The 24,498-nt window shown below is 44.5% G+C and overlaps 1 protein-coding gene across 1 annotated transcript in view; it reads left to right on the top strand.

Moving 5' to 3' along the window:
* The window catches only part of ptprsa (protein tyrosine phosphatase receptor type Sa), a 112,014-nt gene extending 87,759 nt beyond the window's left edge, over positions 1 to 24,255 (top strand). The window contains exons 29-39 of the mRNA XM_061077654.1: positions 85 to 208; positions 2,984 to 3,159; positions 5,051 to 5,170; positions 8,498 to 8,652; positions 9,590 to 9,875; positions 14,333 to 14,511; positions 14,841 to 14,967; positions 15,113 to 15,238; positions 20,041 to 20,195; positions 23,322 to 23,457; positions 24,187 to 24,255. Of these exons, the coding sequence (XP_060933637.1) occupies positions 85 to 208; positions 2,984 to 3,159; positions 5,051 to 5,170; positions 8,498 to 8,652; positions 9,590 to 9,875; positions 14,333 to 14,511; positions 14,841 to 14,967; positions 15,113 to 15,238; positions 20,041 to 20,195; positions 23,322 to 23,457; positions 24,187 to 24,255 (1,653 nt within the window). The remainder of the gene's footprint in view (positions 1 to 84; positions 209 to 2,983; positions 3,160 to 5,050; positions 5,171 to 8,497; positions 8,653 to 9,589; positions 9,876 to 14,332; positions 14,512 to 14,840; positions 14,968 to 15,112; positions 15,239 to 20,040; positions 20,196 to 23,321; positions 23,458 to 24,186) is intronic.
* The last annotated feature ends 243 nt before the right edge of the window (positions 24,256 to 24,498 follow it).

Raw genomic sequence — 24,498 nt, forward strand, 5'->3', positions numbered from 1 at the left:
GATAACATTCACTTTGTATTGTTGTTGCAGCTCCTCTGATTTCTTCTGTGTGTGTGTGTGTGTGTGTGTGTCTCTCCCCATCAGTCCATCGATCCAGGCCAGCAGTTCACCTGGGAGCATTCCAACCTGGAGGTGAACAAGCCCAAGAACCGCTACGCCAACGTCATCGCCTACGACCACTCCCGGGTCATCCTGGCTCCCATTGACAGTAAGTTCTCACACCAGACCTCCCGCCCTGCACCGTCACCACCACCTTCCAGTGGAGCTCTGCATTTTGTTGTGTGGAACAGAGCTCAAACGAGGATAATACATAAGAGTGCAGAAAAGAAAGTGCTGGAATGGAATGGAATGTAATCCAAGCTGTACGGACTGGTCTGGACTGGATTATCTCAAATGAATAGAAAGAAGTCTACTGCCGGTCTGGATTGCACAATTGTCTGGACTCCACACAGTAGCATGAGGCCAAAGAGAATAAAGTCAAAATAATTTATAGCGTTTGAAGTTCAGATTCAGTTCAGCTCGTTTCAATTCCCAGGAAACGGCGAATTTATAGAACAAAACTGGGTTTTGTTGGAGGCTAAACGAAGGACTTGTCTCGGCTCAACTCGGTCCACGGCAGCTAAGCACTTTATGGAATCAGATTATTTGTGGGAGTGAGGCGAGGACTTGTTTGGGCTCGTCTTTGGGCCCAGTCGTATCTCACACTCCGAGAGTGTCCCAGAAATTGAACCAGTGTTTTCACTGTCCCATTTGTCTCATCAGATCAGTCATCCTCTCCTGACTTCCCTCTAACTGCCCATAGACACAGCACTGAGCGTCTCAGAGCCAGAAAAACTCTCCCTCCGACTGCTAAATCTCAAGGGACATTGTCAGAGGTAGTCACCCTTCACCGCCGACATTGCTCTGGCGTCGCGTCACCACGAGAGCTTCCCCGACTCCGCGCACTTGTGCCAAACTCCTCGGTACTTTGCTTTTGTGTGAGCGAACTAAACGCTCCAACTAGATTTCAAAATCACACAATAGTCGAGCCAATTTGAGGCTACGACAACATGCAGAACAAAATTATCCCGGGGAAAAAACTGCCTCGTCCATAAATACATAAATTAATCAAGTCTGAAATTTCTATTTTACACTGCAGTGATTTTGCCATTAGTTGAAGCAGTAGAACAATTCATGCACGCCGCCATTCTCTGTTCACTTAGCTATGACTAAGGCCAAGGCTCCACAGTCAGATTGCGCGACGTGGTTTCCGTTTTAATGACATTTGCCTTTCTTTTGGCTTCTTTAGTTCCTTTCTTCCTTTCCATTCCTTTGTCTTTCCTCTCTTCTCTTCTTTGAACTCTGTCCTCCATCACTCTAGCTCTCTCTCTTTCACTCTTCCTCCTCGTATTCCTCCTCTCCAGCCGGCTTGTTGTCCTCACTGCGTCTCCTCTCTGAGATTAGCCCAGTCAAGTGTTTCATTGTTTCGCTTGAGTGAGGAGACGTCAGTCAGAGAGACGTGACTTTCCAGCACAGATGCTGCCACACTGGAGTCTCTTCTCCACTGACTGGATTGTAGAAGTTGGTTAAATGAAGACGGCGGATGTGTTAGACACACACTTTAATAGCAAGATTACCTGTTCCCTAGATCAACTGAATTACTGAGTGTGTAGTGGCTTTGCAGAAAACTGGAAGACACCGTGACTTTTTGGAAAAAGAACAATTCACACTACAACACCCTCAGATCAGTTTGGTGACAGTTTTGAACCTCACGTGTTGAAACTCGAAACCTGTTTTTGAGCCGTTTTTAAACATGAACTCCTTCACATCAACATGAAAATATCCGGAACATTCAGGCGAGAGGTGGCGTCTGGGTAGAGCGTGCAGGAGGCAGAACATAACGTACGAATTCCTCTGGGAAAATCAGTGTTTTGTTTGCGGGACATCGACACCAGCGCCAGTCCTTATCGCCAAAAGCTCTTGAATCCCGTTCTTTCCAATTCTACATCTTCGCCTGTGTCCTCCACGTGTTAGGGCGCCTCTTCTTCATTCTGAGTTAGTATTAGTATAATAAAGCCTTGTAGTTAATTACACATTTTAGCTTTAACGTGTCCATTTACTGTTGCAGACATTTTAAATGATGCTATGAGACACTGCGATAGTTGCTCTCAGTTGTGCTGGATAAACCGTCCTTGGCATTTAAACATTGCCAGTTCACATCCATCCATGCACCAACGCAGACGGGCTTCCTTACGGCTAGATTTAGTGGTACCGGTGTGTAACGGAGCACGGTAGACGGCTGAGAGGGACGGAAGCTGGATCCACCTCCTGGCTGTGGGGCCACGGGCGGCTGATATACTGCGTCCTCACTATCCTCCATCTTCAATCACACTCCAGCGCCAGTGTCGGTAAATCAGACGAGGGCTAAATCATATCTACAGAAAGCAAGGCACAACCACAGAGGGACAAACAAGAGAATAATAAAAGAGCAGTAAAGGAGCTGAGCTAATTTGAATGGACTCAAATGGAATAACAACAGGTTTCTTTCAGCTCTGCAGTGGCGGAGTATGAGAAAGTTTAATCTTGCATTATATCTTTCTTTTCCCACTCAAAACAAGATCCAACAAATACTGGGAAGGAGTAATACCTGTAATATTTCAAGTCCCAAAATCTGACATGATCTAAGACAGTCCCATTTGTCTCCGGACAGTTCCTAAATCGTATCTGATCTCAGCCGGTTTTCACTTGTTTTAACACTACGAGGTGTGAGGAGTCATTACATAAGCAATTTGCTTGTTTTTCTTTTTTCCAGTCTTGAATCTTCATACCTTTGTTGATTAGGAAATGATGAGTGTAAAAACAGGGAATTATTGAGGCAGAAGGCGTCAAAGTGAAGGGGGCAAATATCGAGAGAAGTGAAGTGATGAAAGAAGTGGTGAATTACGACGGGATCAAAAGAAAAGGTACCATGTTTCACCTTCTTCTCTGTTTCCTTTGTATCCAGGTATCACAGGTAGCGACTACATTAACGCCAACTACATCGATGGCTACAGGAAGCAGAACGCCTACATCGCCACCCAGGGTCCTTTACCCGAGACGTTTGGGGACTTCTGGAGGATGGTGTGGGAGCAGAGAGCAGCCACCGTGGTCATGATGACCAGGCTGGAGGAGAAGTCACGGGTGAGTCTGCTTCACCAGTTTCTCCACAAGCGCCGCGGCTCCGGGTTTCTTTTTAAAGCTTCCCTCCAGTGACCTGACAAACCACTTTCAATTTTGTGTTTTTTAACTTCACCTCCAAATCAAATCACTGCTTCGTGAGACCCAAGTCCAGGAAGCAGACGCTGAAAATAGCCCAGTGTTACACTGATTTCCCAGTTGCACGCCTGAATGTCACTGGTAGAGTGGACATTTGAATGGGGTTGGTGGAAACAGCAGAGGAGGGTGATAAAACAGTTAATTCAAAGGCGGTGTACCTGTGCACATCTGATAAGTTAGACTCTGTGTCCACTGGGACAGTCTTTATAGACTCGGCTTTGGTTTCTCGTCTTATTCGAAGCGGAGACTGCAATCTGTTGCATGTTCTCCACGGTGCTCAGAGCTTAGAGACACGGAGCAAGAAATTAAAATTTAAGCAGCAGAGAGGCACAGAGTCCTCTCAGCACCTGTGACCACAGCGACTCTTTTCATCCTATTCACACCATCTGCCCAGAGAGCACATTGCATTTCAACAGGGAGCATTGTTAAGGTGTGATCACACTGGTCCACTTTTCTTTGCCCTTTCGTTTTTTCGGGAGTCAGCCTCAACTTTGCTGGATGTGTATCTTTTGGAAATGGCCGCTTTCTCACGCGTTTCCTAACTTTTATCAGTTCTTCCGGTGATATAAAGGTTTTCGGAGAAGGAAGTCAACGGCAGCACTTTAAACCCAGAAACTACCAGATTAAAAACAGCAAATGTAGTAGAAATAATGGCAGCTCTCACTGTGATAATGGTGGATCAGTAGAAAGCACATTGGCTCTGTTGAGGAAAATCGCTTAAATGTTTGACAGTTGGATATCAGTCCCATTTGCCTCTAACAGCTTCTCTTTATGTAAACCTGCCCCTGTCGTACCTGTTTATCAAGGGTACACTGTTTTCTCCAAAAACAAAAAAGGCGTGAGTGAATCCTTAGGATATACCTATCGGGATATGAAGGGTTGGACTTATGTGTCAAAAAACCAGCTGAATGTGAATGTCAACTCAGACCTGTGTCAACATCAGGCCCATTCACTCCAGGTGTCTCCACTCATTCCCCCTCTGTCCATCCCGTTCCAGTTGTTTACCTGTTCTCCTTCCCGACATGCGCGTTCCACTGCTGTCAAACGTGATCAGGATTAGCGGGCGGTGGAACTTGATTGTCAGCTCGAGCAGGAAATGGGAGAGAAAGCAGGAGAGCGGCGCGTCTCCCTCAGTAGCTGTCACATCTCATCAGATGTCCGCCGGCACGTCACACCCCATATTGAGTGAATCTTTATTAAGCAACGGGCTTGGAGGAGCTGGTGCTTTATTTTCAGCGGCCGACGAAAATTAAACCGCGGGGGAGACAATATTGAGCTTTTATTAGGATAGATCCTGAATTAAGAATGAACAGTCAAGTGCGTATGTGCCTTAAATTTCAAACGCAGCCCTTTAAAGCTGACCTGTAAACATGTTTGATTCAGGGGAAGGGTGCAGGCAGGATTTGTGCGTGTGAGGTTGATGAAGTCAAGCTTGAACAGTGGAGGTGCTGCTACATCCTGGTCACATCTGTTCCGTGTGCACTGTGTTGTTCCTCAGATGTGAAACAGCGAGATGCCACCCTGGTGTTTCTGTCAACACCGCCTGGTGCTTGAATCCACAGGAGGTTCCGCTTTATGAGAGGCACACCGGCGCATGTATTAGTGTGAGAGGGAGCGTGGGGTTTGAGTTTTGTTTTCTCCTCCTCTTATGTGTGTGATTGGGTTTATTAGAGGAGACACCATTTATCAGAATGTGACGTACTGCAGCTAATAGCTCTGTGCGTCTTTCTTTCTTTCTCTCCTCCCTCTCTTACAGATCAAGTGTGACCAGTACTGGCCCAGTCGTGGCACAGAAACCTATGGTATGACTCAAGTCACCCTGCTGGACACGATAGAACTGGCCACTTTCTGTGTCCGCACTTTCTCCTTGCACAAGGTAAGATGAGTGCACTCTCTGTCTCTCTCTCTCACACACACACACACACACACAGGAAGGAGATACAGAGAATTATGAGGTGGATAGTGCTAAAGCATGTAAGCGTGCATCAAATATTTGAATTTATTGCAAAGGTCGCATTGTGAGATCTGGAGATGTAGAAAGTGAGATTTCTATATCTTGTGCGGTTATAAAGCAGCTCTATAAATGTGAAATAATCAAAGCACTGACTTAATGGAGAAATGCACATATTCAAAAACTGCCCTAAAAGCAGCCCTCAGGACTTGTGTGACTTTGTGTTGTCATGACTACACAGTTTGTGTCCCAAGCTCGTCCCACCTCAACCTGCCATCCAAGCTATCATCTATATATTCGTAGTATAATGGACATATTTCTTAACAAACTTTTTATTTAAACCATTCACTATATTTTGTACTTCTATGTATTGTCATTGTATGGGTCTGTATGTATTTCCATTCTTGGCTAGGGCGATCGGAATGAAACTCAATTCTTCCACCACGGATTTTGATTACAAGACAGAAAAATGTTGAGGTAGCGCAGAACAATTGTTTGGTGTTAGGAAACCAACATCTACATCCTTCCCAAGAACCAGTGATCAGTGGTTAAAGCTTATATGCTTCTGAAATATCTGAGCATTTTAATCCGATTTTGACCGGCCCATTGCTGCTTTCACTGACCACAACAATTTACCGTCACTACCGAGGAACAATAGTAGAATAAAATCCATTAACCGTGAGTGCATCACTGAGAAAACACTCCGATCAGAGCCTTAAAATGCTCAAAACACAAAGTTCCCTCCGAGAGCTCGAGAGAGGAACCCAAGAGAGGAGCTGTAAAACTCTACTGAGATTTTCTGATACTTAAAACCCCAAATGTATTGCCATATTTTGTTAGAAATATCCAAACGTCAAATAAAACAATGGAAAATTGGAAAATATATGGCCTGTAAAGTTGCATAACAATTCACAGTGTGCCCAGCGAACTGAGAGCCAACTAGTCACAGCTTATAAATAAACAGTCAAAAAGTTTAGAAACGAGACGATGGCATAAACAGCTGTTTTTCTATTATATGTAAAAACAGATGCACATACAAATATATCTCTTTGTCCCCATCGTCCTCTCCGGTCCATCCCTCTCACCTTGTTCAGCTCTCTCTCTCTCCTCAGTAGATCATCTGTTTATGTGCGTCTGCCAAATTAGAGCACTTTGGTAAAGTGAACAGAAGAGAAACTCAATATACATAATTGGCAGACTGCTCTTATGTCTCTGTGCAGACACACACACACACACACACAAAGACACACACATTCACTGAATACGCAGTGACAATACTAAGAGGAAGCATTTTGCACATGTATGCATGATCACATGCACGTAACCAACATGCAAGTATAACATGTATTAACATACCTCAGCACACATGCATAAATATGATGTCACACAGAGATACACGTCAGCAGTGCATTTAAATAGAGACAGGGAAAAAAATGGACTTACCATCAAATTGACATGCAAACTCATTCTCACTCCCAGTACCCCCCCAACCTCATAGTCATGCAAACACAAAGCAGCAACACGAGCTGTCAGGCGACATTTCCAGGATTTACCCTCTTAACCCGACAGCATCACATGAGAGTCGCGGCTGACTTCTTCGTTGGTGTGTCAGCAGAACAAAGATCACCTTAGTGAACCGGTGATGCTGCAGATACCAGCAGCTTCTAAAGCCGCCTGGTTGACATTCAGGGCCATTTGCATCCTGCAGCCCTCAGCCTCCATCAGACCCCAGCGATATGATTCTGCTGCTATCTATCCTCCCCCCCCGCTCCTCCTCATAACTGCAGTCATCACTGTGATTTCTCCCTGAGCTGTTTTCACTTTATATCTCCGAGGTTGGATTTGAGTGAAGTGTAAACAGATGCACAAACATACAAAACAGCACCGTGATACCCACACACTTATATGTATGTGTGTGTGGTGTCCTGCAGTGCTGCAGAATTGTGTGTTTGCCGTGCAAAAACATTTACATTTTAAGAAAACAACCGAGCACCAGTCGTCCATATACAGCCGTAACTGAAGAGACAGGGAATGTCCAAAAAGAAAAGAGAGAGAAAAAAAAACAAAGGAAATAAGAAGTAGGTCAGTTTGCTTTTAATTACCACACTCATTTATTCATTAATTCAGCAAGGAAAACAGTCCCTCTGTCAGGGAGGCAGAAGCTCTGCATTGAAATGCAAACACTACCTCCATTACAGGAATCTTCCGAAAGGAGAGGACAGAATTATGCGAGGGAGCATTTTTTTTCCTCCTTTCTTCTTACTTATCCTGCTCAAAATCTTCCTCTGGATCCCAGCTTGCATCTTTGATGCGTTGAGAGTTGAGTTTGACATGGGAGCTGACAGGGAGCTGTGTAATGGGGGCGTTCGCTGCGTGTATCTGCAGATGTTCTGAGCGGAAGGTACCGTGAGAACGCCGAGATGAAAGCACCCGTGCTGTCCAGTGGAGAAATGATCATACCTGAGTTTGTCATACTGAGGCCACCTGATCGGGTGTGTTTCCCAGAGGAAAATGACACTGTATGAACCGATGTTGCACCAAAAATCTATTTCAAGAACGGATCGCTCCCCCCCTGTGAAGGCAGCTGACAAGTCCATAGTTTAAACATGCACACAGAAAAACTATGAAAATCCCTCACATGTTATTTATTGGGAGTTGGGTAGTTTTTGTGTAACGTACCTGCTGCTTTACCAGTTGAGATAAATTTAGTGACATATGACACATCTCCAAAGTCACAGAGCTGCGTGTGTCATCTCCTTGTTTCTCTGCGACCGAACTGCATAATTTAAAGGCTTTCTGAAAAATGCATATCCTTAAAAAAAGAAAAAGAAACCTTGTTTGAAAGTGCACTGTTTATTCCATGTACAATAGAGTGTTTCATCCACTAAACAGAAGGTCAGTGGCCTGATCCCTGGCTCTTTCAGTCTCCATGGACTGAAATGTTTTTGGACAAAGCACCAAACCTGATTGTCTCTGACAGTTCTGCTGAATAATGGGTGACTTGCAGTGTTGACAAAACATGGAAATGATATTGACCTATTTGTAAGGTAGAGCGAACCCATTGTCGTTTGGTAGTTCTCCGCATTTACGGCAGATATTTTTAGAAGAATAGAACAGTTGTGGTTGAAAGTAGAAATAATGAATTGAAACAGCAGCAGACTTTCAGCACCCAGACGCTGCTCTGGAGTCGTTTAACCAGCCGGTTCAAACTTCACCACCACGTCCAACCCTATCTCTCTTTTTGTCTCTCAGAACGGCTCCAGTGAGAAGCGGGAGGTTCGTCAGTTCCAGTTCACGGCGTGGCCTGACCACGGCGTGCCAGAGTACCCCACCCCGTTCCTGGCCTTCCTCCGTCGAGTGAAGACCTGCAACCCGCCTGATGCCGGACCCATCATAGCCCACTGCAGGTGAGTAGTATGAGTGTTGTGTCTTTTTTGTTGCTGTTGTTGTGCCAAAGTGCACAGGTTTACACTTTCATGTGAGTGTAGTTTTTAGCCTCGTGTCCGTCTCCCTGAGTGTGAGGACACCGAATGGCAGAGCTCCCTTCTGTTTATCTGCTATTATACATTACATAACACAGATTGTACAAACACACTCGCTCTCTTTCTTAACCAGACCTCCATCTCTTTCTTTTCTCCATTGGACACATCATCGTTCTCTTAAAAGCACCACTCCCCCCCCCCCCCATCCCCCCACTTTCATTCTCTCCACCTCAGTCTCTCTTCTTTTTTTTCTCTCTCTCTCTTTGTAAAAAGCCTCGCCGTAATCCCTTCCCATTTTCCCTGCTTCTCCCTTTTTTTGCTCCTTAACCCTTCCTCATTTTACAAGCGATATTTCTCAAATGGCTTATTCAAATTGAAACCTTCCTTTTTCGCCGAGATAAGAAGGCTGGTGAGTCCAACGCGCTCCACAACGAGAGCTGAGATTCGACAGCCTGCCTCGCTCGCTCCCCATCACTCTCCTGTTGTTTCTCTATCTGTTATTCTCCCCGCGGTTTGTGTGTTTCCTCTCTAGGTATCACTATATCCCTCTGTTGTGCTTGCCTACTTAATTATTTAAGCCGTAATGCCACAACAAATTTACAAGCATTAGTGGACATCCATAATCACCTTGTGCTTTAATATTTTAGTAGCGAGAACAACAGTAAATTATAATTAACTACAGCATAAATATGGCAAGAACTTAGCATTAGGTAAACAGATATTCATAGCCACTGCACCGTGAAAGGATAAGTCCCTAGAAATAAGAGCAAGGGGGAGAAAAATCATTTCTATTTAACGGACCTCCTTAAAACCCCCATTTTCTCTTTCTCTTTCTTTTTTATTCCTTTCAATCTTCCCATAGTGCGGGTGTGGGGCGGACGGGCTGCTTTATCGTCATCGATGCCATGCTAGAGCGCATCAAGCACGAGAAGACGGTCGACATTTACGGCCACGTGACGCTGATGCGGTCTCAGCGGAACTACATGGTGCAGACGGAGGACCAGTACAGCTTCATCCACGATGCACTGCTGGAGGCGGTGGCCTGCGGCAACACCGAGGTGGCTGCCCGGAGCCTCTACTCCTACATCCAGAAGCTGGCGCAGGTGGAGAGCGGCGAGCATGTCACCGGCATGGAGCTGGAGTTCAAGGTAAAGGATATGCACGTCAATTTGAGGTTCTGCCATTTTGCATTTTCACAAGGACAGACATTAACCAGTGGAAACCAAGTAGAGCACACACCTCCACCAAGGTCCAACAGTCCCATTCATTTCAATCAAGCGGCAGCAAATAACACACATTCACAGATATCAGTGCCCTTAACATGCCAGACATTTTCATCAAGATCAATGAATTATTTTCTGGGAAATAAATTCATTCAAAATCCTTTATCTGCTTTTTTCCACTTTGGATCCACTTCAAAATGTAATTAAATCTTTCAAGGCCCCTTGCTCAGAGTTTCGTGAAAAAAAAATTCACCTAGTTTTTACGTAATTCTCCTGACAAACTAACAAACCAACCAGCGAACAGACACATGTGAAAAGACCTTGGTGGAGCTAATTAAAACAGCTCAGAAAACTGTGACCAGCAGCATTCAAATCAGATCAGAAATCGTAGACATATTAGATCAACGTTTCACTTTTTGGAATGAATCATTGAGAGTTTGGTCACCTTGACTTGAGCTATTATAAACCTTTGTAAATCCTTTTAATTCTTCCCAGATGTTATTTTCGGTGCGAAACTAATTTGTTTGCTGTTCTCTTCGTTATTATTTCCAATGAGTGTAATTTCGCGATGCAATAATAGAGTTTTTATTTTTGATCATGCATTTATTTTCATTTTTCGACTTGAACAAAACAAATAAATCAGTCAATATTGACCATCAACTGTTTTTGGGGCAAGAAACTGTAAAACCAAATGAGTAGACTGGGGAAGACACAAAATGGATGATAATGGGCGGTGATTGGGGAAACTGGTAGAGTAATGTTTCAGCTAAGTGAGGAGGCAGTTCACAGAAAATCCTTACACCTCAGACAAACTGAATTTTGTATAAAGGAGAGAGGCAGGTGGGGGCATCTCTTTCAGCTGGTTGCTGATACAGACGTAATGGAAACACTGAACAAACACAATGTAGAGTTCCGCATTTTCAGATAAAGACACTTCTCTGGAAGATGTAATACCTTTCAGCCCCAGGTAAGTAGAATATAGATTAAACCTGCCATCTATAGCTGGCAGCTATTTGTCAGTCTATATACGCTGCCGAGGTAATGGGATCTAACATGGACTCCAAAAGCAAATCCCCTTTATTTTCAAGCCAGGCTTCAATAATTAATTCACTCAGATACACACTATTTTGAATCAGTATTTTTTTTTTTGAGGAACTAGAGAATAGAAACATTAAAACCCTTCACTGCCTGGACGCAATGTTCGTTTTTGGGTATTGGGAAAAAGCCAAAGATAAAAGAAAGTGGGTTTAATCCAGCATGAATCAGGCAAAGGACTTCTGGCTGAAAGCAGCAGAGACCTGAGTCGAAGTTTGAGAAAAAGAAGAGGGTTTATGTTTTCTGAGAGAAATTCATGACAAAGCAGAAGGTGAGGATACACAAGCAGCAACTGTGTTTACATGCATCTCCATTAAATATCTCAAGATTCATCAAGTTATGAACTCACCTCAGCTTTAGCCGCTTTGCTATCTGCTGACCTTGAAGCGCACACAGACGCTCACTCTCGAATCATCCGTCATCTTCCCGTCGTCATTCATCAACGCACCCCCCCCCCCCCCTGCTGAGTAACAATAACAGTGCTGGGGTTCTCGAGCTTTTTTCTTTTTTTTCCTACTCACCGGGGCACAATGGTGATGGGAATCTCCAGCGCCATCCGTAACAGGGATAGTGCTGAGCCGGCATCAGGAGTCAAAGAGGAATTAATAACCGTCCACGCGCTGCAGTCAGGATAGCGAGGAGAGGTGTCTGGGAAGAGGGGCGGGGGAGCGAGGTAATTAATACTTGATGATGACAAATGTAGGTGGATGGCAGGGCAAGCAGAGGGAGGAATGTTTGGCTAATGAACAAAGGGACGACTGTATGCTACCTTGGCACAAAGGAGGTGATTGGACAGAATGCGGCGTGGCAGGGACGGCGGTGAGGTTTTGTTTCTTCCTCAGGCTGGAGCCAGCGATGGGCCGAGTTGGGGCTGTGACTGGTGGGACTCACCGGAGTTCAGCGGGCAAATTGAAGCTTGTTGTGAAGCTGTCAGACTTTCTGGCATGTGCACCGCTAGCAAGAATATTAAGAGAAAGATTTATGTGCAGAAGACATTTGTTCAGAGAAGCACAAAGTCCCCTGAAGCACACAGGGCAACGATCACAACACAAACAACACAAACAGTACTATAGGATTCATGAAATAAGAGGAAAGGAATGAATTGGAGAGTCATGTTCGGGAGACAAATGCAAACAAGGACTAAAAGTCAGTTTTAGTTAGAAACGAGAAGTTTAAAAGCCATTTTATTGAATTGTAGGCACATCATAAACATAATTTATACAGTGAAACATTATGTAACCCACACAATGTACTGAGAAGATGATGTTTTTCTTGGGAAACTATAAATAATGAAGTGTTATTACATGTTGATGAAGGATGTTTATTTAATCATAAATTAATTATTGATCACAATTTGTTAATCAGGGTTGTAGTCAGGGCATATTAAGGTATAATTAACACATCCTTGGTCTTGTGTGTTTCTTGTCACTGGGCAACTCTTTATGAAAAGCCCTTGGTTCTGACTATGGCACCAAAAACAATGATCCTCATTGTGGTGTTGACACTAATGTATGTAATGAATCTCTCAGCTTAGCAAATAGACTGTACTATAAATGAGAAAGAACTGGCAAACGACCAAAGGTTCCCCAGGTGCCTCTCTGCCCCGTTGGATGACAGGTTGCCAGGTCTGGCTCTGGTCCCTTCACCCACTGTGGGGTTTGGTTTGGTGCAGCTGAAGAGTCCTCTTTAGCCCTGCCAGTCCACCTCAAATGGTTCCAGGTGCCTTTGTGAAACACAGATCAAAGCGGGGACAGGAGCGAGGGATGAAGGGAAGGGGGAATGAGGAAGATGAAGAGGAAGGGCTTGACAGACGACTAGTGGCCACTGAAGCGCTTGTTCGGACATGAACCTTCAAAAAATGTCCGAAACACTGGGTTCAGACTTCAAGAGTTTTTGTTGCACATGTGATGAGCGCAGCCGGAGATTGTCAGAGTCGAGAGACGTAACATATACAAGTTCTGCTGTGGAAAGTTTAGTGTTAGTGTTTACGTCACATCAATAAACGGATCGCCAAAAGCTCTCCAAACACCTCAAATATCGTGAGAGATATTTGTATTCATCTAGTTTTGTTAGAAATGGCATCAACACGCTCACTGTTCCCTCGCTCTCATCTGGGTTCACTCGGACAAACAAACATTTCTACTATGGTGGGATGGAGAGAGAAGGAGTGGAGGTTAGTCTAAAGGGAAAAAGGGAAATATGGCAAGTAAGGCCATGTTTACACACAAAGGGCAAAGGAGAGACACTTTCACTTTGTGGTGTTTTGACAACCACGGAAAGACGAGAAGTTCAGGAAATAGAATCTGCAGCTCGTCACTCGTCGCTTACGATGCTGATAGTGTCCCCGGTGCATCATGCTTCTCTCTGCCTGAAAGGGCCCGAAATAATCGGACTGGGTTGTTTTCCATTTGGAGGCAAGCACTAACAAGCAACCACACACACACACACACACACAAACACACACACACACAAAGTCTTTGTTGAGACACTGAAGCCAGTTGTAAGACTTGCTGACCCACAAACTCCCACTGAGGTCCTCATGACGATGATGATGTAGCAGTACAGCTTTTCGTTTTGATTATGATGCTGTGTGTGTGTGTGTTTGTCTTTTTGAACATCTCTGTGTGAGTCTGTGTTTTATGCGCACAACACTACACTGCCATTATCAAAGGCACTGGTGACCCAGTTCTAGGCGAGTTTTCTGTTTGGTACAGTCTTGATCCAGAAGCTTGTTAGTCTGGGTGTGTGTGTGTGTGTGTGTGTGTCTGTGTGTGGCATATTTGCCGTCATTGCTTGTGACCCTGCAGGACCCCACAAGTTGCAGGAGGGGAGAAAGTTTGAGTCTGAGTCTGAGTCGCTTCCTGATGAATATATTCTTGATAAACAATGTCCCTTTGAAGTTGTGCCATCATCGGGAAAGCTGGGTGAAAGATCAGATTAGATTGGGTGCGCTTTATTACTTTCCGTCATTGATATTCTCCTCTCTCTATCTGCCCTGCGCCTGTCCTTCCCTCCCCATCTCTCCTCCTTTTATCGTCCTCTCCTGCTCCTCCGTCGTCTCTTTTCCTTTCATGCCTCCTCTTCTCTGCTTGTAACTACCGTGGCTTTTGCCAATTCATTCCCTGTCGCCCTCAACCACTGTTCTCTCCTTTCATTTTCTTGTCGTCGTCCTCCTCCTCCATACCTTTCATTTCACACCTTCTGTGTTTTGCCTCGTTCCTGTCCTTGCACTCCCTTCCTTATTTTGCTTTCATCCACTCATCCACTCTGTCTTTCTGTGTCCCCAGCGTTTGGCCAACTCCAAAGCCCACACGTCGCGCTTCATCAGTGCCAACCTCCCCTGCAACAAATTCAAGAATCGGCTGGTCAACATCATGCCCTACGAGACCACACGCGTCTGTCTGCAGCCAATCAGAGGCCTGGAAGGATCCGACTACATCAACTCCAGTTTCATTGATGGATACAGGTAGGAGGAGGGGTCAAGTTGAGGGAAATTTACACATTATTTTTTTTGAAACTATTTGTTATAAGTGCATTCACACAGTAATACACGTTGAAGAGACAAGAAAGTTGAGTTGCTTAACCAATCACTGTACATTATAGTAGTTAAGGTTAGAAAGAAAGTTAAACGGGTTTAATTATAACCTGTAGAGAAGATGATGTGGGTGAGGGCTATGGAAAGTAAATTTCAACAATTTCTTGATCTTCATAAAATCAGTAAAAATAATTTCTTCAAGATGTACGATATCAGCAAAATATTTTCAGTGGTGAACCTGATTTTTACTGTATCTGCAGGCAACAGAAAGCCTACATCGCCACACAGGGCCCTCTGGCCGAGACTACAGAAGACTTCTGGAGAATGCTCTGGGAGAACAACTCTACCATCGTAGTCATGTTGACCAAACTGAGAGAGATGGGACGGGTACGACTCCAACACACCTGCATTAGCGCTCAGTGAATTCATGTCATTTCTTGATCTGTATCAAAGGACACAAAGTTAGAATAAAATGAGTAAATCGGTAGAACCTTGATTTCAGCTGTTCTAATCTCTCCTTCTGCTCAAACAGGAAAAGTGTCACCAATATTGGCCTGCTGAGCGCTCTGCCAGGTATCAGTACTTCGTAGTGGATCCCATGGCCGAGTACAACATGCCCCAGTACATCCTACGAGAGTTCAAGGTCACAGACGCCAGGGTAAGACATACTGACAATACCAATAGCTCAGGAGACTGAGAGCCAATGAAGCACCGAATTATTCTGCAATTTACACAATCGCACACCAACAACCGGACATTCACAGGGTAATGTGGAGAGATGAAGCAGGTTAAGTGAAACTATGTCACATAAAATAAGAAAAATAGTAGTAGTAGATCATATTTCTTTATTAAGGAGTTCCGAACATCGATGTCGGATGTAATTCACTTCTATAATAAGATGGGTTTCCACTCAAAACAAGATGTCATGGCACCTTGAAGTTGAGAGTAACTTCTTTTAAATAGTTTCTGTTTAAAGCCTATATCTCCACACAAACACACACACACACTTATAGAAATTTGTACTTATACACAATCAGACACACTATCCGCTGTGTGGAAATCAGACGTAAATGCTGTTTAAGCTGGTATACCGTGATCCAACACATACGCAAACCACACACGCACATACACACTTACATAACTCTGTGAAGCGTGTGCAAATACCTATCTGAAACTGCTCAAACACACACACACACTTTCTGCCTCATCTCCATGCTGATTTACTCTTCTTAGCACATACACACCCATTGCTCACATAGAGACACACGCTCAGTGTTTGTGCAGTTCTATATATTTTGTCCGTAACACACGAGGGTACAGACACACACACATATAAACAAACGCTTGTGTACGTTTGTTCAAAGGCCCCATGAATACACACGTGCACGCGCCATGACCATCACGTGTATTCTTAACAGGGACTGAATCATCAAAGTGTGCGATGGCAGTAGAGTTGAGGAAACGGTATTAAACCATACACATGAAAAGAAAAGGTTGTGTGTTTGAAGTGGGAAAGTGTGAGTTAGGTGCATATACACACACATATACATAACTGTATGTGAATGTATGGGTACAGATTTCTAGGTTTTTAACCCCATTTTACTGGTTGTGTATGCACGTTGTAGTTTGTGTGTGTGTGTGTGTGTGTAAGCTGGTTTTAACCCCACGTATCATACATTAGACGCATGTAGACGTGTTTGTGAGTGTAGGTGTGTGCACGTCGCATGCCTCTGCACAGTAATAGCACAGACTCCACGCCTCAGCACTCACATCTAGCGAGCCAGTCACGTATTTAATCACACAATTTGACACGCATCGTGGGCCCTCAGGTTGTGTGTTAAATTCTCCCCCTCTCTTTTTTCCTTTTTTTTTTCTCCACCTCTCTTTCTTTGGCGTGCCTGGTTTATTGTGTTGTTGTCTTTGCCCCTTTTTCATTTTTAATCCCCCCGCGGAGGCACAATGTTTCTTGCGACGGAAAACAAAGGCGGCGGAAGAAAGAAAACATGCAACGCGTCACGAAAACAGCGGAGGAGACATGACGTGTCGCACAGAAAGAGTCGGCACCTGCACTATCCAAATCACTGGGTTTGTCGAGTAGAATAAAAAGTGCCGAAAAAGGAATCTCCGTGGCAGGGATGTGGAAACGTGAAAACAGATAAGACGGCGGCGCTTTGCATTCTTCCACACAGGCGATCAGGTTCAGAGCTCCGGGATTCAATAGACAGATTATCTATATAATATTTACTCTACATTCAGCCTTCAGTCAACATCTGAGTTGAGCCTGCTAGCAGCAGAGGGGGGGGTGGGGGGCTTAGCTCATGGCAAAAACCAGCGTGAATGAATGAATAAGGACGGAGCGCAGCCCCCCATGCCAAACCAACCATCATCCATGATACATGCACACCCCGGGGTGCTTGTTTACACCAACGCATTCACTGTTGCTCGGCTTCGGGATGATAATGCTGATGTCATGTTTGGCACAGAAGGGGGAAGGGCCGTAGGAAGTCAATTTTTTTGTTTTAAGAGGTCGTTTTATAGACGTTTTACCCTCTTTTTTCTTTTTATGGTCACCGCCAAATTAATGGAGCGCTGGCATTTGGTTTAGTTAACACCGGTGATCCGATGTGTGAGGTCTGCAGCCGAAACAGCCGGGTGAGAGCCGTCTGTAATCATCAGCTGCGTAATGAAATCAGAAGAATCTATATCGACATCGAACATTAAACATTTCATGACCTGGACACTATTAGGAACAGTCGCTTGCAGTGAGACCCTCACACAACCAGCCATCCTAAAGTTTCATTGTAAAAGAAGAATTTATAATTGTGTATTGCATCAAAGATCTTAAATTTGTGTTGCTTATTTTGCAGTATATAGAACAACTATTCTTGTGTAGTCATGGTCAAGGTCACCGTGGCCTCACAAAACATGTTTTTGGCTTCTTGAACATATCTCAAGTTTTTCTTGAAGGATTTTCTTTCAATTGTCAAAGGTCACGTTAAAAAAATATATAGGCAATGGGTGACTGAGTTTGTTATCCAGCAGCAGCCGACTCTGTCCTTCCTTCGACATCGAATATAAAACATTTCATGACCTGGACACTATCGGGAGCAGTCGCTTGCAGTGAGACCCTCACACAACCAGGGTTGCGTTCGCTTATAAACTCTCCCTGAACCTGGTCCGACTCGGTATTAACAGTCTCCCTGAGTGATCCTGTCACAACGGCTCAGAGGCAACCAAATGTTTCCCCAACGCGTGGCGAGATCCAATCACTCAAATCATGATGCTGCCGTGTGAACGCTAATCCGTCCTGGGCCACATGGGAAGGACCATCAGCTGATGTGTCCGACCTGCTAGAGTTTAAATGTATTGTTATGCCTCTCTGTGTCCATATGTTGATTTGTCTGTAGCCACTGATGCCAACGCCGACGCATGATGATTCATACTTTTCAGGAATCGGTCAAATCCTTGTGCATAGTTGCAGACATTCGTTCAGTCTCTATCGGTGTGTCTCAGTCACATCAACACATCAACACACACAAACATCGTCATCGGACACATCTGTAAACTGAAAACAGCATCATTTGTCTGTTTTGTTTGTTGCATAGAAACAACGACAAACGAGATTTTGTGCACACAGTGTGATCTGATCCTAAGTGGTCACAGGAGACACATTCGGGACACCGCTGTCCACTTGCGATCGGATCTCTCAGGACAAATGTCAATACCAAGTCTGAGCTGGGCCACAGTCTGTCTCTCAGTTTACTGGCTCTGTCCGTATTCATTTCTTGTTTTTCATCATTATCGAGCTACTTGCTACTCACAAGTTCACTCTCCAACTTGAGTGTTGATTGAATTGTGCCTGTGAAGAAACGGGAAGCGAAGGTGTGAGAACGACACGACACGTCTGAGCTGAAGTCTCCTGGACGCACTGATGTGACAGTGAACTGGAGAAATGAAAACCTGTTTGGTGTAATTACCACAGCTTGTCTCCAAATGCAGAAATGTCCCTCTCTGCTCACGTTCCAGAGCAATGTGTTGTCTCCGAAAACAACTTGTACAAACGTCGTTCCCAAGGACACGAGTATCGACTGTGTGTTCTCAGACTCCCTCAAACTAAAGCAGATCACTTCTCCTGGTGCGATGCCGCTCGATTGTCAAAATGTAAATGTACACGTTTTTTTTTGTGTTTGCGTTGGAAGCAAGTTCACTTATCTCACCACTTAAAGCGCCCGCCTCTAAAACAAGATTATAAGAATCGATACAACATTAAATTCTCACTGACATGTTGTGTAGCGGGCACGTCTGTGTGTGAAGGGGTTTTTTCTTTTCCATTTTCACCGTCCCATCCCCACCTCCTGCTCCTCCTGTCCTCCGTCCTCACTCCTTTCCTCGCCGGCTCTGCTCATCCATCAGGTCGCTCTATCGATCCCAGAGCGGGATTATCCTATTCAACATGGTGTCTGGGAGAAGACGCTTGTCATGGCAGATACACTATTGATTAGCTTTGAGTAGGACCTACTCATGCCACACACACAAAAAATGACAGGGGAGAAAATAGAGACAATTGGGTTGGGGGGGGGGTAGAGAAAAGGACACACTGTCCCTGTGTGGTGTTTGTCACTGAGAAGGTAAAGTTTCATTGGAAAAGAAGAATTTATAATTGTGTATTGCCTCAAAGATCTTACATTTGTGTTGCTTATAAAACACCTATTCTTGTGTAGTCATGGTCAAGGTCACCGTGGCCTCAAAAAACATGTTTTTGGCCTCCTGAACATGTCTCAAATTAGCCTTTAACCCCTTATTGCCTGAATTAATTTTCAATATATTAAAAAAATATTATTTGTGTTTTTGGCTGTCATACAGATGCTAAATTAAGTGGAGATTGTTGATTTCAATATAGCATATACAATAGATGTAAAAGTTAGGTATGAGACAAATTAGCGACATTAGGCATAATGGGGTATAACCGTAATTTAACACATTTTCCAGTCTCTGGTATGTAGATTATTATACTGATGCTGCTTTTGCTTGAAATTGAACGACAACATATGTTTCTGTACAATCATTGCTGTTCCATCATCACAGTATTTCAAATACAGCTTAATATCTCAAAATAACTTTGCTGCACAGTACCAAGGGGCTAGTATGTATTTTCCACTCCGACAACTAGATGACAGCAGAGTACTTCCAATGCCTTCATGGTATGTGTAGTATTTGCACCATCAGGCATTAGTGGGATAAATAGACCGGAATGGGGTTTGAGGCAAATTCGCGACATTGGTCTACAAGGGGTTAAGGATTTTCTTTCAGTGGTCAAAGGTCACGGTAAAAAATATGTTTACATACACACGCAGAGGAACTGAGTACCTTATCCAGCAGCAGCCGACTCTCTCCTTCCTTCTTTATGTGCTCCACCATCCCCATCATCTGTTCTCACCGTCCTTCCCTCTGTGTTTGCAGGACGGCCAGTCCAGGACAGTAAGGCAGTTCCAGTTCACCGATTGGCCAGAGCAAGGCGTCCCCAAATCCGGGGAGGGCTTCATTGATTTCATTGGCCAGGTTCATAAAACAAAGGAGCAGTTTGGACAGGATGGACCAATCTCTGTTCACTGCAGGTGAGTCCTCTCAATGTCATGTGGCGCCGTTTGTTTCCTCGCTGCATTGTCATGAATATTCAAGGTTCCAGATGCGCTTTTTCTTTTAAATTTGCATCGTGATAAACACTTTCATGAAAAGAGGGAGACGTGATTTGCTGCATCACCGGGAAACGCAACTTGTTTCACCTCGAGCTCGACTCCAAAGACGCACTTTCTACCTGGAGAGAGATAGACGGCTTTAGGTATCAACACGAGGCTAAATCACTCCTTAAGGTGCTTTTTGTTTTGCAGCACAGCACCTCCTGTGGTGCATCCCTAACAGCATCATCAGATATGATCCCTCCTCTCCCGGTTGCCTCCGCAGTTCTCTACCCCTGCACCTCCACAGGCCCATCTCCTCCATAATTGATAAAGCTGAGATGCGGCTTGGCATTTGCAAAGAGGAGGCGCACGAACTGATCCGGCCATTCTTTTGGGTTTTTATGATTGCTCTGTGATGCATTTTTATCACCTCGGGTGTAGCTTCCAAGGTAACCTTCATCATTAACTCCACATGCTGGACTCGGGTAGAAACTGATATTTGCAAGTGGGAGACACCAAGACCTCCTATTATTTTTTAATCATTGACAGATCAAGAGCGGGATCCATTTGAATCAGTTGTTACTTTTTGTAGCCAGACAATGAACCATTTTAATGATCCTGTTTTTGTCTGCACTGCAAGACGAAGAAAGAATAGAAGAAATGTTTTAAAGTTTATATAACGAATGATATTTGCCTTTATGTGAGTTGTATGGTTTGAGAGAAAAGCTCTCAGGACACCTCGTGTCAGTGTTAACAAACACTGTGAACACAGAATAATTTACTTATCACCTCACAAACACGTTTTACATCGAGAAGGTCCCTTCCCCCCCCCTCCCCCGTTTCTGTCGCACAGGCGCCATGACATCATCAAACATAACATCACCTCCCCTGTATTAAAAAGCAATGATGTCACCGGCCATCAAATGGCCCTCTGGGAGTTTTAAGACGTGTCAGGGAAGCTCTAATAAGACTGAGTTATTCCTCCCTTCTATGGGGCCATTATCGGAGGGGAGACGTCTTAAAGTCAAAGGACTGGTTATTGCAGGAGGGATTGCACGGCTCTCGCCTGGCATCACCAGACCAATTGGCATTTGCGAATGGGTCTGGAACTCGGTTCATTATCGATTCCAGAGGGGCAACTTCAGTGCTGGCAAACCAAAATGCCTTTGTCACGAGCTGCACCCATCTACGATCAAAGGACGTGTGACGCATCGATAAATGCTTTTTCACTTGTTTCTTTTGTCTTTACGGGAAAATATACCACCCAGCACATTGTGGTGATATTCAAGAGACACCGCCCCCCCCTCCTCATCAGCAGAAACCATCCTGGTTGTCAGTCAAAATGCTTTTAGATAAATGGTGTCGATTGGCTCGACCTCTCTCAAGATGGATGGTCTGGTTTCCAGGATAATAAAGGAAAAGGCCCAGAGCCAGGAAATCAAATAACCTTCATTCAGCTCGAGTGAACTTTGTTGGAGTTTTAGCTTGATTGTCGTTGTGTTAACACAGAACTCTTTCAGTGTTTTTAGGGTTCTTCAATTGGACCTCAGTTGGTTTTTGGATGTTTTTTGATCACATCATTTTGTCACAAGTCAGTTCCGCTCTCTCTCAAAGCAGATATCAAACCACCTCCTGCTCCTCCTCCTCCTCCTCCTCTTCCTCCCACCATCCTCCTCCAGGCTTTGTCGTCTCCGAGTTGAGAGCTTATGTCTTCCTTTTCTCTTGCTCCGTCGTCTTCTGTCACCGGCCTCTCCCGTCTGTCATCCATCTGTCTATTTCTTAATCCTATCTCTCTCGTTCCCTCTCTGTCGCTCTCTCTTCCCACCCAGCTATTCATCCATTCATCCTCCCAGCCCTCCTTTCTTCCACTCCCGACCTCTTTTCTTCCCCTTGCCTCTCCCTCTCCACCTCAGCCACTATCTAATAGACCCACATGCTTTTTGTCATTAATTGCCTGATTACTTCCTGTGAAAGGGGACACCAAATCCTCTCAGTCGGCAGCGGCCCGGCAAGCCTGCAGACTTGGAGAGTCTATCTTCCTGGAGAGAGAGAGAGAGAGAGAGAGAGAGAGAGAGAGAGAGAGAGAGAGAGAGAGAGAGAGGGAGGAGGAGAAAGAAAGAAAGAGAGAGAGAGAGAGGGGAGCTGTGAGGGAGTTTTAGTGACAAGCTGTGACCGACTCTCAGGAAGAGGCTTTGGGTGGGCTGAGAGATACTGCTGCGTGGGGGGAGTTGGTAGCGGGTGGTTGCATGAGGGTGTATGTGCGTCGGGGTTGGTTGTACTGTATGTTCTGCACGATAACACTCAGTTAGATTTCATTTTAATTTATTATCAAATCACATAAGTCATCTATTGTCCCATGTCAGGCTTCTGTGTTCTACCCGACACACACACACACACACACACAGACACACACACAGACACACACACACACACACACACACAGAGCAGCCATCACTTCCACTCCTCTTTCCACCGCACAGCATCAGAGGGCTGGAAGAAGCCCAAATAAATCTGTTGTCATATCAATTATTGTTCCATTGGTGAAGTGGAAATCATTTCACAGCAAAGCAGCTTAGAGAGGCAGCTCTCAAGTATTTCAGGATCAGAGTTAAGACTCAGTCTGTATTTCTGGAAAGCGGCAGTGGCAGCAGGCTGAGTTTTATTTTTTGTTTTTTTTTCTCCCCTTACACATGGGGGGGGGGGGGGGGGGCTCAATGAGACAAAATGTTTGCTCAGTTGTTTGTGTGCACGATGCGTCGGTTTGGTGCGTCCTTGAGGGATCGCTTTGTGTTCGACCGGAATACGGGCGTTCAGTAAAAAGTGGAATCACAGAGACGCATCCTCTCCGTCGGCCTTCGACAGGATGTTTGCCTTTCAACGAGCACAGAGCTGCTATTGTGCAAGGTTTTTATGACAAAGTCCAGACTCCTATTTTTCAGTTATTTATAAAACTAATGTGGACTAGAGGACCTCAATGAGCAACAGAAAGAAAAGTCCCCTCGACAAAGAAAGACCCGAGATTTTTATCCCTATTCATTGATGTTTCTGATCATGTGTTTGCAGTGCTGGCGTGGGCCGGACCGGAGTCTTCATCACCCTCAGCATCGTGCTGGAGAGAATGCGCTACGAAGGCGTGGTCGATATCTTCCAGACAGTGAAGATGCTCCGGACACAGAGGCCGGCCATGGTCCAGACTGAGGTCAGAGGTCACATGGACACACAAACAGGGCTCTCAGAGGGCGCACACCTCCGCATAGGCTGATTCGCCAATTTGCCATATTGCATATTGAGATTTGACACATACACCATGTAGAGAGAAAAAGTTTAAAGCAACCTTCGTATTGATTCTCTGATGTAGTTTAAAAGAATATTTGTCACCATTAGGGTTGCAAAGGGGCGGACAGTTTCCGGTAAATTTCCGGAAACTTTCCGGAAACTTTCCATGGGAAGTAAAGCTCGGGAATTTTGGGAATTTTGAAAAATCAGCCTATAAAAAACTAAATGTTTATATTTATGTCTGTATATGACAAGTTAAATACAGTTAGTATAAATTATCTACAAAATGTTCTGTTTATTCCCGTTAATTCCCGTATATTCCCGTTAATTCCCATGGACAGTTTCCAACTTTGAATATTCCCAGAATTTTGCAACCCTAGTCACCGTACATTAACGGAATAAATATATAATATATAGATATTTATTTTGACTCCATATCATTATAATTTGACACATTCCTGGTTGTTTTCCTTAAATATCTCTGCATTATTTCTTAAAAATATATAATATTACCAGCTAACACACAAACAAACGCACAGGGCAGACAAACTTTCACGTCTTAAGTATTTGTTTTTTATAATTGTCTGAAATTGATTATCTCCTGTTGAGACTTATTCCTAATGTGTTATTTCTTCTGTTTCCCCCCCCACAGGATGAGTACCAATTCTGCTACCACGCAGCTCTGGAATACTTAGGAAGCTTTGATCACTATGCAACGTAAAAAAGCCATCTCTCCACGCCCCCCCGCCGCCCCCAGAATCCTGTCGCCCCCCCCAACCCCCACCCACCCCACAACACAACAGTCTCCTGAGCCATAGAAACTTTGAAATTTAAAAACCACGACCTGCAGAGACCTGCAGCCGGTTCAGACACACGCCCAAACAGGATCCCATTGTAGATGACGCCCAACCAAGTTAGATTCGATTTTAAATTCCGACTCCGATTAACAGACTCTTCCTCGAGG

Source organism: Limanda limanda, chromosome 9 (genome assembly GCF_963576545.1).
Source record: "Limanda limanda chromosome 9, fLimLim1.1, whole genome shotgun sequence".
NCBI classification, from domain to species: domain Eukaryota; kingdom Metazoa; phylum Chordata; class Actinopteri; order Pleuronectiformes; family Pleuronectidae; genus Limanda; species Limanda limanda.